This window comes from Falco naumanni, chromosome 4 (assembly GCF_017639655.2).
Source record: "Falco naumanni isolate bFalNau1 chromosome 4, bFalNau1.pat, whole genome shotgun sequence".
Taxonomy (NCBI): Eukaryota; Metazoa; Chordata; class Aves; order Falconiformes; family Falconidae; genus Falco; species Falco naumanni.
In genome coordinates, this window is record NC_054057.1 from 64,383,406 (window position 1) to 64,398,994 (window position 15,589).

Below are 15,589 nucleotides of genomic sequence, written 5' to 3' on the forward strand. Positions count from 1 at the left end.
AAACTTTGAACCACTCACATTTGCAAACTTTTTCTGAAAGACCTCTTCAAAAAAACAAGGAAGGGAAACCCAGGTGGGAACATGAATGAAAATCAGCAGGTTTTGTCCAACCGTTGATGTGGAAAAGGAAGACAATTTCAAGAAGGCTGAGAACACGTAGACTCTGTCCATGTCTGCTGCCAGCCCTCACCCTGGTGCCCCATGAGGCGGGGAGACACCAGTGGCACACTGCGAGCCCCCCAGGTGCCCTGGCTGCCCCTTACCTTCGCAGATGAGCAGGATATTGTTGTAGCTGAATCCAATGGGACACTCGCACCTGAAGCTGCCGATTTGGTTGATGCAGACACCGTTCGTGCAGATAGCTGGGATCTCACTGCACTCATCGATATCTGCGCACAGACAACATCTTTCAACATCCCGGGAAGGCAGCAGGGAGGAAAGCATCCCCCATAGTTGGGAGACTGCTGCCCTTGCTCGTTCTAGGAAGAAGACTAGCAGGAAAGGGCTGCCAGACCAACAGCGGAGCAGCTCTTGAAGGACTGATGCTGGCTCCTGCGGATCATGCCAGGCTGGGGCTGCTCTGCAGGGGGCTGGGCACACAACAGAGCCACACAAGGCTCCAAGCTGTTGGCCACGGGATTGCTGGCAGAACCTGCACAGCACATGCTGGGAGGGATCCTGCTCAGGACATCCACCTTGTTTTCTGCAAGTATGTCTCTGCAGTAACATGGACACTTGCCCAGGCTCTGGGACCAGGCTGCAAGTGGGAAGTTGTCCAGGGGGGTCACTGAAATACTGAGATGGCTCCAGGGCCCCTGGCTCCGTCGCTGTGCCCAGCACAATCCTGAAATACTGAGATGGCTCCAGGGCCCCTGGCTCCGTCGCTGTGCCCAGCACAATCCACCACCAGCCCTGCATCCCTTGGTTGCATTCGCCCTGGGAGCAGAAGATGAACTCACCTCCCTCCTCTTCAGCCCCCTGGCTGGCGCTGCCAAGGCCAGGTGAAGCAACGATTAACTACTCTTTGTCTGACAAACTACCAGCGAGTCCATCTTCCAAGACTGCAAAACGTCTGTAGGCAGCCCACAAATCCCAGGACTGTCGACAGCCCCTCTGGCTTCCCATCTCCCAAACCAGAAAGCCAGAGGCTCGGCTCTCAGCGGTGCCCTCCCGCTGTAGGGCTGGTGCTGCCGGCAGCGTGAGCACGAGGGCTATCACAGCACTGCATCTACCTGGCCACTGGCCACTGCTGGTGGCCACTGGCCACCTGCCTCTCCAGGTGGGACAGAAACAAGCCACAATTACAAATGTGGGGAGGTCTAAGCAGCTCAGCCACGCAGGACATCGGCTTGAAGGCTTGGCCAGCAGCTTGCAGCCATGTCTGCCACCTCTTGTCCTTGTCTGTCCTCTGCTCGGGGCTTGACTTACAAAGGGAGGGGAAGAGAACCAGCGCACAAGCACCGCGGGAAGGAAGCAGAGGGGCAGAGAGCACTCCGCAGGGCACGGGACAACTCACCGATCGGCTTCCCAGTGTGGATGTCGATGATAAACCCAGGGGCCTGGTTCCCACACAGGATCTGGTACTCGGCTGGAAGGGGAACACCGAGGTCATGGTCATGGCAGAGTGGGGTGCAGCAAGGGACAAGGGGGACGAGGCTGGACAACTATGGCTGGAGTGAGTGGAGAGGGGGGTCTGACAGGCTGGAGGGGATCTGCACGGTGCTCGGCCATGAGTTGCAAGGGCCAGAACATGGGGAACCCCAAGAAAACATGGCATCAGGCAAAGGGCTTACACACGCACGCACTACAGGGGACACGCACACGCACGGCATCTGTGCGCCTCACACCCGGGTACAGACCCAGTCCTCCACGCAGCGCGTGGCCAGCACGCCCCACTCCAAAGCTGTCCCCCACGCCCAGCCGGCCCACACATCATCTCCTCTCGGCAGATACTGTCCCAGTCCCCTTGTCCTAGTGCAATACATGTCCACACAGTGCTCACCCACAGGTGCCAGACACGATGCTCTCCCTTCTCCCCCTCTATTTTGTTAGTGTCTGTGCCCCAGAGCACACGGGATCGCTGGAAAAGCAAGGGGGCAGCTGCGGTGCCGAGATGACTTACGGCTGGCAGGTGTGGGGCAGGGCTCGCACGGCTTGTTCCAGGCTTTGCCGATGTTGTAGGAGCAGCAGCACATCTTCTTGGTCATGTTGAAGGAGAGCTCGTTCTCACAGGTGTCGTTGTAGTTGCGATAGCACACGCTCTTCCTCATGTCTGCAAAGGCAGCCCAGACAGCATCATGTGCCATGATTATATAGATTTATTTATATATATGTATGAAGTGCCTATCACCCTATTGATAAACATTCTTTGGAACCACTCTTGACATGGAATGCCTTGACCCAGGAATGGGTTCTGCCAGCCCAAGGGCACTCGCTGCTGGGGACAGGCCACCCTGTCCTGTCCTGGTGCTCAGGAACTGCAGGTGACGCAGAGGGGAGCCCAGCAAAGTGGCTGCAGTGATGGGCTGAAGCCCTGCTCCCAGTGAGCGCTGCGTCCCGCTATTCTCATACTAAATCCAAACCCCAGCATTGTACCAGCTATCGAGAAGACAAGAAACAACCCTCTCCCAGCCAAAAGCAGGACACTGTGGCAGGCAGTGGCAATGCTCCGCTGGGTCTCTCACCACCCTGTGCCAGCCGCTGCCCCACAACTGCTGGCAGGGCGAGTGTCAGCCCCTCTGGCACAGGCAGCGTGCGCAGTGTAGGGCAGCGATGTGCTGAGGCACTGGTGAACTTGGTGTCCCAAGTCTCAGCCCCTTCTCCCAGCACTTCTGCTCCATCCTCATCCATCCTCAGCCCATTGCTCACACTGGGCTGCCCAGGCTACCCCGCTGCATAGGGCACTGCCGGACCCCTCCCCACGGATCTGCACCGTGCCGTACCCATGCAGTTATTTCCTCCGTTGACTTGCATGTACTCAGGGGGGCACACACAGGTGTAGTTGCCGAGGGTGTTGTAGCAGGTTCCAGGGCCACAGATGCCAATGTGAGCAGAGCACTCATCGATATCTGCCGAATAAAGGAAACTGGAGGTCAAAGCACTAGGCACAGCTGGAGAAGGGTCTGACACGGGGCTGGTTCGGCACAAGGTATGGACGTGCCTGGCACGGGGACCAGGCTGGCCAGGCACTGGGAAAGGGGACAGGGTTTGTGATGAGGATGGGAAGTCTGGGAGAGAAAGGGGAATGGATTCCGCCAGCCAATCCCAGATACATGCACAACTCCGTTGCACACACACACACACACACACACACACACATGTGCCATACACGCCAGGCACACAGAGAAGCCCAGGTACACGGTGCAGCTACCTTCACAGATGCGCGTGTCCTCATTGAGGTAGTAGCCGAGGGGGCACTCGCACTGGAAGCTGCCAAAGGTGTTCACGCAGTTGCCGCCCTGGCAGAGGCCCGGCAGCTCCTGGCACTCGTCGATATCTGAGGAGGGAGAGCAGCCGGGAGGTGATCACCGCCTGCCAGCCCGGCCCAGGCAGTGCCCTCACCCCGGGGTCTGCAGCGGGTTCATCCCACCACTTCCAGGCACTGCTGGTGCCCAGGCAGCTGGAGAACATCCGAGGAATGCTCATACTCGCTGTTTACCATCTGGTGGTCAGGGGCTCAGCAGGCACCCGGCCAGCCCAGCGTCATGGCAGGGGGTGCCTATACGGGGCTGGGCTCCCCCAGCACCCAAGCCCCTGGAGAGGGGACATGGCGGCCAGGTGGGCTTACCTTCCAGGATGACAGTGATGGGGTTGGGCCGGAAACCTTCTCCTCCAGGGCACAAGGTCTTGTACTCGGCTGCGGAAAAAGTCAGTCAGGGGGATCCTGAGCTGAGCGGGCTCCCATGAAACAGGAGGGGTAGGGAGAACCAGGAGAAACCCAGGAGAAATAGGGCATGAGGACGGTGGCAGCGATCCAGATGGAGCAGCCTGACTCCCAAGCTAACTCAGCCGCCCTGTCCCTACCTGCCAACACTTGAATGGGGTTATTCCACATCCACTTCCCTCCCCCAGCCCACTGGACTAGGAACGAAGGGTCCCAATCTGGATCCCTCAGGCACAACCAGCCTGGTCTCCCTCAGCCCACTTCACCTCTCGCCTGCCCTGGTCCACCTGGCTAGCCCTGCACTGACGCAGCAGGGTTGCCTTCCTTCCCCTCAGCTCCCCTTGCTCCATCGTGATGAAAGCATATCCTAGACCAAGGACTCCCAGCCCGAGTTGAGAACCCACAAGGAAGCAGCCCCGTCTCTCTTCTCTAAGCTGCCCACCCGGCCCATGCCCGAGTTCACCCCAGTCACTTTCCCAACTCACTCGTGTTGGCTGGAGGACAAAGCTCACAGGGGTTGCCCCACGCACGACCCAGTGAGCAGCAGCAGGATGCCCGAGTGACCCCGACTCCAATTTCTGCGCTGCAGGAGATCCCCCCATCTCCTCGATCTTGGGTGTCCAGGAAGCAATTCCCAACACGGGTATCTGCACGACAACAGCGGCGGGTGAGCAAAGCCTCTCCAGTAAAGACTTGTGTGCACAGGAGGCGTGAATGGCACTATTGCCTCCAGAAGCAGGGAGAGGGATAAGAGGGATGAGGCCCCTGTCCTGTCCCAGATATCCACTCTGTCAGCTCCCCGTGCGGTAGTAAACCAGATTCAAACTGTCCGTGCAGCTCACAACTTTGGGAACCCTTCAAGAATTAAGTGTGCCCAGCTTGTCTGGTCAAAGCCACGCTATATCACACAGAGGTCACAGCACGGTGGCTTGTCTTCAGTATGGCTAAGGAGCATGACCCAAACAATGTCATCAGTAACCCAGGGCCTTGCAAGAAATAAACACTTCAGAATAGCTCCGGAGCTTCCCAGGAATAGCATTGCTTCAACCAGGAGAGCACCCACACTGGTGACACAAGGTGGGGCAGGCGTAACGGGAGGTAGGGACCCTGCTGCTGCTGCTGCAGCAGGGTTAAGCCCATCGCGGACAGCTGGGTATTTGGTGGGGCAGACAGTGGGCAGCCACACCAGGCTCTGGTATTGACCACTTCCAGCTATGTGGGACCAACACGAAGGACCACCGAGGCCGTGGATGGAAGCTGTGCTCTCCAGGGGTCCCCACTCACCCACGCAGCCCACACCAGTGGGGTTCAGCTCGAAGTCCTGCGGACAGTTGCACAGGTAGCTGCCAGGGGTGTTGACACACAGGCCGTTGATGCAGTTCACGGGGTCTGCACATTCATTGATGTCTGAAAGGATGGAAATGTGAAGACTGAAAAAAAAAGACAAAGACTGCCACAGAAACCACCGCCCCAGTCATACGCTCTGTACTGAGTGTTCAGGGTCTATCCCCACGACCATGGTGTTTCTAAAGCTTTTTGTGATGGTAGGTAAAGCTCTTCCAGAAAAAGACCTTGCCTTTTCTGCCTCACACCACCCTGCCCAGAAGAAAGGAGCAAAGCCGCACTGAGCTCTCCCTCCTGCCCACTGAAGGTTCACCTTCCAGCAGCATCGAGGTCTTGCCAAGAGCAAAGACACATCACCACATCACACAGGGACACTGAACTGGCTTTAGGCTGCTCGTGTCACTCCCTGCCATGGCTGGGGCAAGCTCACACCAGCAGATCACAGAGCAGTCACCCCCATCCAGCAGCCTGTGAAAGTCCTGTACCTGTGCAGTTGCCTCCACTCCTGTCCAGTTCGTAGCCATCATCACAGGCGCAGCGAAACATCCCCGGCAGGTTCTGGCACGTCCCAAAGACACAGATATTCTGGAAGGTGCATTCATCAATGTCTGCAAAACAGGGAGAGCTGGGTACTCAGGATCTGGCAGAATGAGGACCAGGACAAGCCTCTCCTGCTCCCGTCTCAAAGCAGAGCCACAGCCCAGCTGTGGGCAACCCATCTCAGGATGGTTCTAGTGCCATGGGATGTCATCTCCTGGGTGAGCAGGACCAGGCATGCTGTGTGTATGCCCCCTCCCCTCACCCCTGTTTTGCTGATTGTCCATGTCTTGCACGGATCCTTGGCTTAGCCCAGTCTCTGCAGGCTGGGGACCAACTCTGGCAAGCAGAAGAGCTGGCACCCTGGGAGCCTTGCACCACCAGCTGATGGTGGGTCTTGCTCAGGTGTGTCTTACCTAGTAACGGATCAGGTGGTGACAGTGCAGTGCAGAGGCCAAGGCCAGAAAGGAGGTGGCCACTGGATCTCTTGGAGCAGCTGTCAAAACTCTGGGCACTTACCCTGGCAGGCTTTGCTGTCCTCTGTAGGATTGAAACCCATCTCGCACTCGCAGCGGTAACCCCCAGGTGCGTTGAGACACTGTCCATTCTCGCACAGGTTCACATTGTCCGCACACTCGTCCACATCTAGAGAGGGTCAAACACGAGACTGACGTGGTGTCCACCCGAAGATGGGAGCTCCCCTCAGCTTGCCCCAAGCTTGTTCCCACCCCTCTGCTGGGAGGAGGGGGCTGCAACACTTCTCGTGGCCTTGATCCTCCCCAAAGACCTGCTGAGCAGCTGCCAGGTCTCTCTGAAGGTATCTGAGCAGGCTGTGGTGAGGGCAGGCTGCAGTGGCTTTTGGGGGGCATCTGGTCTGGGGAACCCCAGACACAGGCAGCCAGGTGCTGAGCCAGGCTGGTGGCCAAGAGGGGGTGACTCCATGTCCCAGAAGGATGCCTGAGCCACGTTCCTGCTGCCAACTGAGCCTACGGGCCTCACCTGAGCAGGAGAAGCCATCCCCGTTGAAGCCTTCTCGGCAGGCACAGCGGTAGGAGCCTGGTGTGTTGACACAGTTGGCGTTCAGGTTGCACTTGTGCTCTTCAGTTGCACACTCATCCAGATCTGGGCAGGGAGGGCACCCGTCAGTGTTTTGCCTCTGGCCTTTGCTCTAAGCCTGGGTGGCTAGCGTAGGGCCCAGGGGGCAAGCAAATGGCCTCCAGGCACTTGGAGTGCTGATGAGACTCAGACGAGCCTCTATGGCCATGAGCACTTCCTTGGCAGTGCTGACACAGAAAACACAGCTGCGAGACGCTCTCACACACATACCCGCGTTCCCAGTACCTCCCAGTTCAGACACACGTACCCATCCACACACCCTTACATCCCTCCATGCACACCACACACGTGCCACTACATCCCTGCACCCATATACACAGCCTGCACCCCCTCTACCCCCTCCCACACCCTGTAGCCCTGCATTCACACCACACCGTGTCCCACCATGCCACCATGCCGCCACGTTGCCAGTCTGACCACGACATTTGTGCACACTCATCTCAATCCCACGCCCACTCCCTCCACATCCCAAACTTGTGCCCTCGCCCCCATGTTCACGGCTCCACAGACACGGCTGTAACGCCTGACAGCGCAACACCCCCACCTCCACCCCTCTCTCCACGATCCCATAAATCTCACGCAGGGCTCCTGGGGCTCAGGAGCATTCGAAGTGAGGGTGTCAGCTCAGCCCAGCCTTCACAGGTGCCCACCGACACACAACCACCCTCTCCTGGGATGCCAGCTCACCGTTGCACTTCAGCCCATCGCCAAGCCAGCCCGTGCGACACTTGCACTTGAAGCTGCCGGGCACGTTGATGCAGGAGGCATGCATGTCACAGTTGTGAGCCCCGATCTCACATTCATCGATGTCTGCAGGAAGGAAGGACAGCAGAGCTGACGCAGCTCCCCCAGGAGAGGAGGGGGTACCAGCTACAATCCTGCCAAGGGGTCTGGGCACCAACGGCTCCTTGAAGTCTGAGCCCCAGGGGATGGAACAAGGTGCTTTGGGGAACAGGCTGCCTGGAGCTGTACCCGCGAGCTGATCTGTGCTCACCCCGGGCAGACAGAGACCAAAGGAAGGGCTGGCCCCTGGCTTGCCCGTAAACTAGGAAAGTGTCTATTCCTGCCTGCAGCCTGGAGACCTCTGCCCGCCCAGGAGGGCTCCCAGCACACAGCCACATCCCGAGGTGCCTGCAGCACCCCCAGTACAGGGGTGGTGCTCCCCCCAGCGCAGCTGCAGGAGGTGTTTGGGAGGGCTCCCACCAGCACCCCTGGTTCCAGGTCTAGCGAGCTCCCACCTGTGCAGCCTGTGGTTCCCTTCTTGACAAAGTAGCCCAGCTGGCAGTGACAGATGAAGGAGCCTTTCGTGTTTTCACACTCGCCATGCAGGCAGATGTTAGGGTTGAGATCGCATTCATTCACATCTGCAGGAGAAAAAGGATTTGTTTGGAACACCACAAGAACCTTGACGTGACCTTGGGGCAACCCTCTGTACCCCTTCCTCGGTCCCACAGCAGCCTTGCGGTGTGCCCAGGGCACAGCCTGGTCCTCACCAATACAGGTCTTCATGTCCAGGGATGCCATGAAGCCGTCAAAGCAGAGGCAGCGGTACTCCCCAGGGATGTTAGTGCACTGCCCGCCGTCGCAGATATCTGGATTATCCTCACATTCATCGATATCTAGAGAGAGGAGACCATTGCCAAAGTAAAGACATTAGAGCCAAGGGAAGGGTATTGTGGGAGCAGGGGGGAGTCCCAGGAAGGGCTCTGCACCAGGTCTCTGCACCAGGTCTCATAGTTACAGGACTCATTACAGGACTCTGGAGCCTGTAACGAGTGGCTGGACACTGCAGTGCAAAACCAAAACATCTGTCCAGGTAAATCACCTCTCTGGAAGTGACTTAAAAACCAGCCCCCCTCACCCTGAAGCCAACGCTATGGCTGTCTGGCAATGGATGCAGAGGTCCCTGGGGCAGCTCCTACGAGAGCCAAGCTGACCACTCACCTGCACATGATCTCTTGTCCGGCATCAACGCGTAGCCTTCGCTGCAGCTGCATTCGTAGCTGCCCTCTGAGTTGGAGCAGTGTGTGTCACAGCCGCCATTGGTTATGGTGCACTCGTCGATGTCTGGGGGAGAAGGGGGAGGTCATGCTGCTTGGGTGGTGGGCTGGGACACATGCCTTGCAGCAGAGCTGCTCAGACACAGTGCCAGTGGTGGGAGAGGTGCTGAAGAGGAAACAAAAAGCTCCCCCAGCCAGAAGAAAGCACCTCTTGCCTTTGCCAACAACTTGCAGCTCACAGGAGTTTCACAGCTGGCGACAGCCCCTTACCAGTGGTGCCAGCTCCACCAGCAGGTTACCCCCTTGCCTCCCAGACACCCCACTGAGCACTATAAGAGGTATGAGGCCAGGAGGGTCCTGGATGCACACTGGGATCCTGGCACAGCTGTTTGGCCAAGGGGAGCACTCACCGACACAGCCCTGCCTGTCCAGTGTGGCCTGGAAGCCTGAATCGCATGCGCACTGGTAGGTGCCGATGACGTTGACGCAGCGCCCGTTGCGACACAGGTTGTCACTAAGGGAACATTCGTTGATATCTGCAGTGGGAAGAGCAGTCTGAGCAGGCAGCCGTGCTGACACCACGTTGAGCATCATTTGGTACCTGTCCCTGGATACACCCCCCCCCCCCAACAGCTGCCTCCACACTGAATTTGTCATTGCCCCACTGTCAGCCCTCAGTGACAGCAGGCAGAACAATAAACATCATAACTGCAATGAAACCCTGGTAGCAACCTTGGTCCCTGCTGGATGAATGTGTTCTATCCACATCTGGGACTGGAAGAAGAGATTCATGTTCCCAGCATGACATCCAAGTCTACCTGTATCGTATCACAGAATTATAGAATCACAGAATGGTTTGGGTTGGAAGGGAACTTAAAGACTATCTAGTTCCAACCCCCTGCCGTGAACACCTTCCACTAGACCGGGTTGCTCAAAGCCACATCCACCCTGCCAAGGTATCGTTACCCTTGAAGAGGCTCTGGTGATAACATAGCTTCCACCATCTCACCTATGCAAGTGTTCCCTTCAGAAGTCAGCTCGTGTCCAGGGGGACAGATGCATTCAAAGCTGCCATCTGTGTTCATGCAGATCCCACCTCGGCACAGCAGCGGGTCCCGCTCACACTCATTGATATCTGCAGAGAATGACATGAAATTGTCCCCTTCAGCTGGGATTTCCAGATAATGGGATGGTGCTGGTGCCATGCACCACAGTCCCATCACCAGCAAGACGTCTCAAAACAGAGGGACACCACAAAATTAACTGGGCAGCAAACCCAGGGCTTGGGTGAGTCCTGGTTAAAGTACGCATTTTGGGAAATCACAGCTCTTGCCTCGACCTCAGCAGAACGTCAGGTGTAGTATCAGGAGGAAAGAAGTTACTAGCTGTGTGCAGATCAGCCAGCAAGGACTAGAAGAAGAATAGTTCTTTGCTTACATCCCACCCGTCCTAGCACATTTTCACAACTCCCATCAGCAGAGGGAGATTCCTCAGAAAACGTGTAGCTTCTTTCATAGAAGACTAACAAATATGCTTGCTTGGTAAGAGCCTTCGGAGGAGTTCCAGTATCACACACAGGGCTAGGAAATAGTCTGTACATTTTTGAAAAACTCACATATGGACAAAGGGATTGAATTTACTGGAGAAATTCCTGAAATAGATTAAACTGCTGTGAGAGAAATGTGATCCAGCCAAAGATGAAACCAGGCTGCTGACATTAAAAATGAAGGAAGGAAAAAGAAGAAGAAGAAGGAGAAAAAAAGGATAGAAGGGTTTATAAATGCCAGAATAAAAAACCCACACAAGGGAAATTACTAGAATGGTGCACTGGTGATGGTTGGAAACAAAAACCAACAGAAGGAGGAGATGAAGCACCACAAGTATCAAAATTGGGAGGCCTTGTTATCCATTCATTACCTGTAGTCCCTGGAGAAAGCTCTTTATTATCTACTGTGATACTCTACGTGTAACAGTCCTTGTGATACTTGTGGTGTTTCACGTGCTTTTTGGAAGGGCAGGCACTGGATGAATCTGATCCTCTAACTTTCAAAACAGGAGTCTGAGGTTCTCTATTTGGGTCCCAGAATAGATTCCAGAGATTTTACGTTCTTGCACGCCCCTTGGACTGACTCAAAATGTCTTGTGCTGACAGTGGGAGAGCAAGAACAGGGAGGACTCCCTGGACCTGCTCAGAGAATTCATCTGTCCTTTGAGAAACGTGCGTTCTGAATGCGAAGCCATTGAGTGTAACACAAATGAACCGAGAGCGCTAAAAAAAAGCCCCCAAGAACCCCTTGGTGACAGCAGACAACGGCAGTGATGTCGGGTATTGTTAAAGAGCCCATTTGCTCCTCATATGTCTATTTTTCTGATTCCAGCCTTCCAGTTAAGAATGGAATCTTTCACCTCTCTTGCAGAGAACACTCTGCTGGGATTTTCAGCGGATCTACAGCAAGTGGACTGGAATGCACCTGGCAATGGGGTGACAGCACCTATCAAACAGCCCCCAGCACCCATCCTCCGGTTCTCCGCGGTGGGAGACTGTTCCTAGTGCACTGCAGGACACGGGTTCAGTGCTGATGTTGTCTGCTGCCAGGGGCTGGCAAGAATTCCTGCCTCACGAGGCTGGAGCCACGTTCTTTTGCCAAACACAGGCAGGAAGAAGTTAATCCTTGAGCATGGGAAATGCCATAGTGCCACAGCATCCTTTGGGGTGAAATGACCCAGTCCCTGGTCACCTACAGGATCAGATGGAATCGTACAGGTCATAGCAAGAATTTATTAAATGGTAAATAAAACCATTTACAAAAAAAGAACAATGAAACACAGCATCTTTGTATAAAGATATCAGAAATCTCATCCCAGAAAGAAGTTAGCAGGCCATCAGTGGGGACTGTGACAGCCCCAGTATCTCAGAAACAGAGGAGGAGGAGGAGGAGGAAGATGATGACTGTAATCTGCAGCAACCCATGCTACAAATTGTATGGAAAAGACAGAAAACCGTGCCAGTGGCAGGGCAGTGATATATTTTAAAGAACGCAGAGAATAAAATATGAATAATAAATAAATGGTGTTGAATCGTGCCACAGATTGAAGTGGTTTGAAAGCCCAAGCCAAAGCAGAAAGAGCAGAATATTAAGACCAGGTCAGTCAGACAAGTTAGTCTGGCTAGACAGACGAGAAGAGGAACATGGTATGCCAGGAATTAGAGGACAGCAAGAGTCTGGCTGACTTGCTGGAGACGAACTGAGGTACTGAGGTCATTGATGGGATTTTTTTAAGCTACAAACAAGAATTATTAAATTGAAAACAGCTGAGAATCTGACAGAATAAAAACAAGCACTGGCCAGATGGGAGTAGCTGTAAAGAATTATCTGAGGATAAAGGATGATTAAATGGGCAGGTGAAAAGGAGCCCTTATAACTGGACACAGAGTGGGGTAGAAGAATGCAGAGATGGTCTACCAGAACTCTGCATGAAGGACTTGATCCGTGCAAATGTTTGAGGAACTTGACAGGAGCCTGATTAACGGTGGGAGCAGGTATGGAACTGCGCAGGTCCAAAGGGACAGGGCAGAAACAGCAACAGCTGATTAGATACCACACGTAAGTGAGCCCAGGTTGAGAGTCATTTTAGAAAAGATTCAGGGGAAAGCAGCCCAAGAACAGTTGGATGAATCAGCAAGTTCAGAGCTAGAAGAGACACAAGCTGTCAAATGACAAACCTCTTGCTGAGCAAGGTGTATCTGCATGTTCTCCTGCATTTGATTTAATGGCACATGGCTGTAGGCTGTGCAATGACAGCAGGAGGCCAAGCAGTGCTATAAAAGCTTAATACGTCTCCTAATATAGGAGTGGAAATAATAGGTCTACTAATCTCAGCAGTGATCTAATGATGATATAACAGACAGCTACTTGCAAGGAACATCTATTACCTAGAAAAGGGACCAAGATACACATAACTGGGTTAAAATGACTGATGTGGGATGTGATACATCATTTAGGGCAGGGAGATGAACAAATTTAGGAAGATAACTGTGGTGGGATGGATAGGGCACCAGACAAAAAGATCTACAAGCTGAGAAACATTCTGCAATGGTGTTTGAAAATAGATGGTTTAATATAAAGGTTGAACATGTGATATTAATAACGTCTGGAGATGGGTGTGCGTTTAGACTGTGGATATGTAAATAACCAGTGGCAGAATAAATAATAGATGGGTAACACAAGGCTGAGAAGGAGATGAGACGTCACACAAAAGACACAGCCAAGCGTGTATGAGAACTGGAGCTCACAGCCATTGAGTTCAAGCTGCCGGCCTGGCAGAGCTCCACCGTGTACTAGCCAACCCCCAGGGTAAAGGTTGCCATCTCCCTGTGTAGCAGGAATGAAAATACCAGGCATGGATCCTGTCCCAGCTCAGTGGCAATGCCAGGCTCAAGCTCCAGCTCCTGGTGGCTGAAACAAGAGGAGAGGTTAGTGGCCAAGGTTTGGTGCAAGGGAAGGTCCAAGGGAAGGGAGAGTATAAAAGGAAGAAGAATGAATGTTGTACAAGATGAAAAAGGAAATACAAGGGCTTAGCCTTTTTTTTTTAAAAAAAAAAAAAAAAAAAAAAAAAGGGAAGGCAACATTGCAGTGAGGTTGCAGGGAAATGTCCTTTGGATGCAGCAGGCAGGAAAGGGATGGGAAAGAACTTGAGAAAAGCTGTTTGGTGGCCCTATGGGCTCCACCCCCCACCCCCCACCCCCCCCCCGTCAGCTCCCCTGTGGGCTCCACAGCTGAGGTGGCCAGGAGGTGGCAGGGCAGGACCAGCCATGTCCCATGAGTGCCATGGCAGGAAGACCCAGGATGCTCCCAGGGCCTGGCACTCGCCTTCACTGATGCTGGCCCGGGCTGCCAGACCTCCCCCCCCACCACCACCCGCCATGAGCTCTTGGAGCAGCACCAGTCTACGAGCCCATCAGCCCTCTTGAGGGAAGGCTCCCGTTTTGGCCCCAAGCCTGGCAACCTTTACATGGTCTGCCCTCGCTCTGCACGGCACAGAGCCCTGGGCACTGCCAGCAGAGACAGAATGGGGCCCCTCACTGATGGGCTGTTGGCCCATGTAAGGGAGAGCATCCACACAGCAGGGCAGAGCCTACAGCTCTGCCTCTTTGCCCTCCATCTCTGCAGGGGTCTGGGGCTCAAGCTGAGCCTTGCTGGGGACGTAGCCTCTCCCTTTATATCCTCCAGCTTGGACAGCCTGTGCTGTGTCCCACAAACCCCTGACGTCCCTTTGCCTGTGCTTTGCTGTCCTCCCAGGGTTACATCAATGGTGCGCTCAGCTACACCGACAGCATCCTTCTCCCTGTGCGTGCTGCCCTTAGCCCAGCTCTGCCTTTGCAAGCAAAGCAAGGTAGAACACTCACTACTGTGGAGAGCGGAGGCTGCCAGGGCTCTCTGCAGCCCAGGAACTCCCCCAGCTCCCCCAGAGGGCAAAGAAGAGATCTGGCTTGATACCAGGAGACAGAGAGACAGACAGACAGGTAGCCGGATGGCCAGACGCCCAGAGAGCAGCATGGCACGAAACCCTTTGTCAGATCTGGCATCAACTGCTTTCTTCCCTGTTGCAAAAGAGTCAGGGCACTGCCCTGCGCCGGCGACAAGACCTTACCCATGCAGTTCTTCATCATCATGAAGCCACTCTCATAGCCTTCGAAGCACTCGCACTCGAAGCTGCCTGGCGTGTTGACACAGGTGCCGTGGCCACACAGGTCTGGTGAGATGCGGCACTCGTCGATGTCTGTGGGGATGAAGACCAGCTAGCGGAGGCAGAACAGGCTACAGGCACCACTACAGCCAGCACTGCACACCACGTTCAGTGAACAAGGACCGGCAAGTCTGACCCAGCAGACCAAGGAACTCCTCTTCCTGAAGGGAGAGGCAGCAGTTAAGCTTTCTCTCCGGTACAGGATTGATCCTTCATCCCATGAGCAGGAGGAGCTCATGGTCCTGCCCTTGGCTTCTCGCCATGTCCCTAAGATAAGTGCCATGACTCTTCTGGGTACCACCATCATGCTGAGCATCCCGCAAGGCAGCAAGATGGGCAAAAGTGGTCTGGGGTGGGGCTACTCTTCCCTTACCTGTGCAGTTCCTTTCCTCAGCATCCAAAGCAAAGCCGTTGCCACAGATACACCTGAAGCTGCCAATGGTGTTTCGACAGGTCCCGTGAGTGCACAGACCAGAGAAGACCTTACATTCATTCACATCTGCAGATGAAGGCAGAACAGCAGTGTTTCAGGGAGGGGATGTCTGCGGTGAACCTAGAGTCCCAGGGCAGGTTCCTGGGGCTGTAGCAGAGACAGGCTGAGCACAGCCCATGACCAGCAGCTCCCCTCTTTCTTCTCACCTTTGTAGAAGGGCCTTCCTGAAAGCACATCTCCTCGGTTGGCAAAGCCGGGTCCCCTCGGGCAGATGGCCTTGTACTCGCTGGAGCCGACCTTGGGACATTCTTCACAGTCGATGCCCCAGGCTGAGCCCACAGAGCAGCAGCACATGTCGATCCGGTATTTGCCTGGCAAAGGCTCCGTGCACTCATCCTCATCCCACTTCATGTAGCACTGTTCCACACGCACATCTGGTGAGAGAGCAGAGCTGAGCCCTTGCTTGCAGCACCTAACCTCCAGTAAAACCAGAGAGATCATTTTCTGTGACAGAGTTGGCAAGGCTTT

At 54.8% G+C, this 15,589-nt stretch overlaps 1 protein-coding gene across 1 annotated transcript in view; it reads right to left on the reverse strand.

The window, feature by feature from the left end:
* Positions 1–15,589, reverse strand: part of FBN3 (fibrillin 3) — a 109,367-nt gene that overhangs the window by 14,816 nt on the left and 78,962 nt on the right. The window contains exons 23-42 of the mRNA XM_040593118.1: positions 15,268–15,495; positions 15,002–15,127; positions 14,533–14,661; positions 9,890–10,015; positions 9,291–9,416; positions 8,825–8,947; positions 8,374–8,499; positions 8,119–8,244; positions 7,568–7,690; positions 6,764–6,886; positions 6,284–6,409; positions 5,713–5,835; positions 5,168–5,290; positions 4,369–4,530; positions 3,788–3,856; positions 3,371–3,496; positions 2,943–3,068; positions 2,123–2,272; positions 1,517–1,588; positions 264–389 (exon numbers count right to left, since the gene is read on the reverse strand). Coding sequence (XP_040449052.1) covers positions 264–389; positions 1,517–1,588; positions 2,123–2,272; positions 2,943–3,068; positions 3,371–3,496; positions 3,788–3,856; positions 4,369–4,530; positions 5,168–5,290; positions 5,713–5,835; positions 6,284–6,409; positions 6,764–6,886; positions 7,568–7,690; positions 8,119–8,244; positions 8,374–8,499; positions 8,825–8,947; positions 9,291–9,416; positions 9,890–10,015; positions 14,533–14,661; positions 15,002–15,127; positions 15,268–15,495 — 2,559 coding nt within the window. The remainder of the gene's footprint in view (positions 1–263; positions 390–1,516; positions 1,589–2,122; positions 2,273–2,942; positions 3,069–3,370; positions 3,497–3,787; positions 3,857–4,368; positions 4,531–5,167; positions 5,291–5,712; positions 5,836–6,283; positions 6,410–6,763; positions 6,887–7,567; positions 7,691–8,118; positions 8,245–8,373; positions 8,500–8,824; positions 8,948–9,290; positions 9,417–9,889; positions 10,016–14,532; positions 14,662–15,001; positions 15,128–15,267; positions 15,496–15,589) is intronic.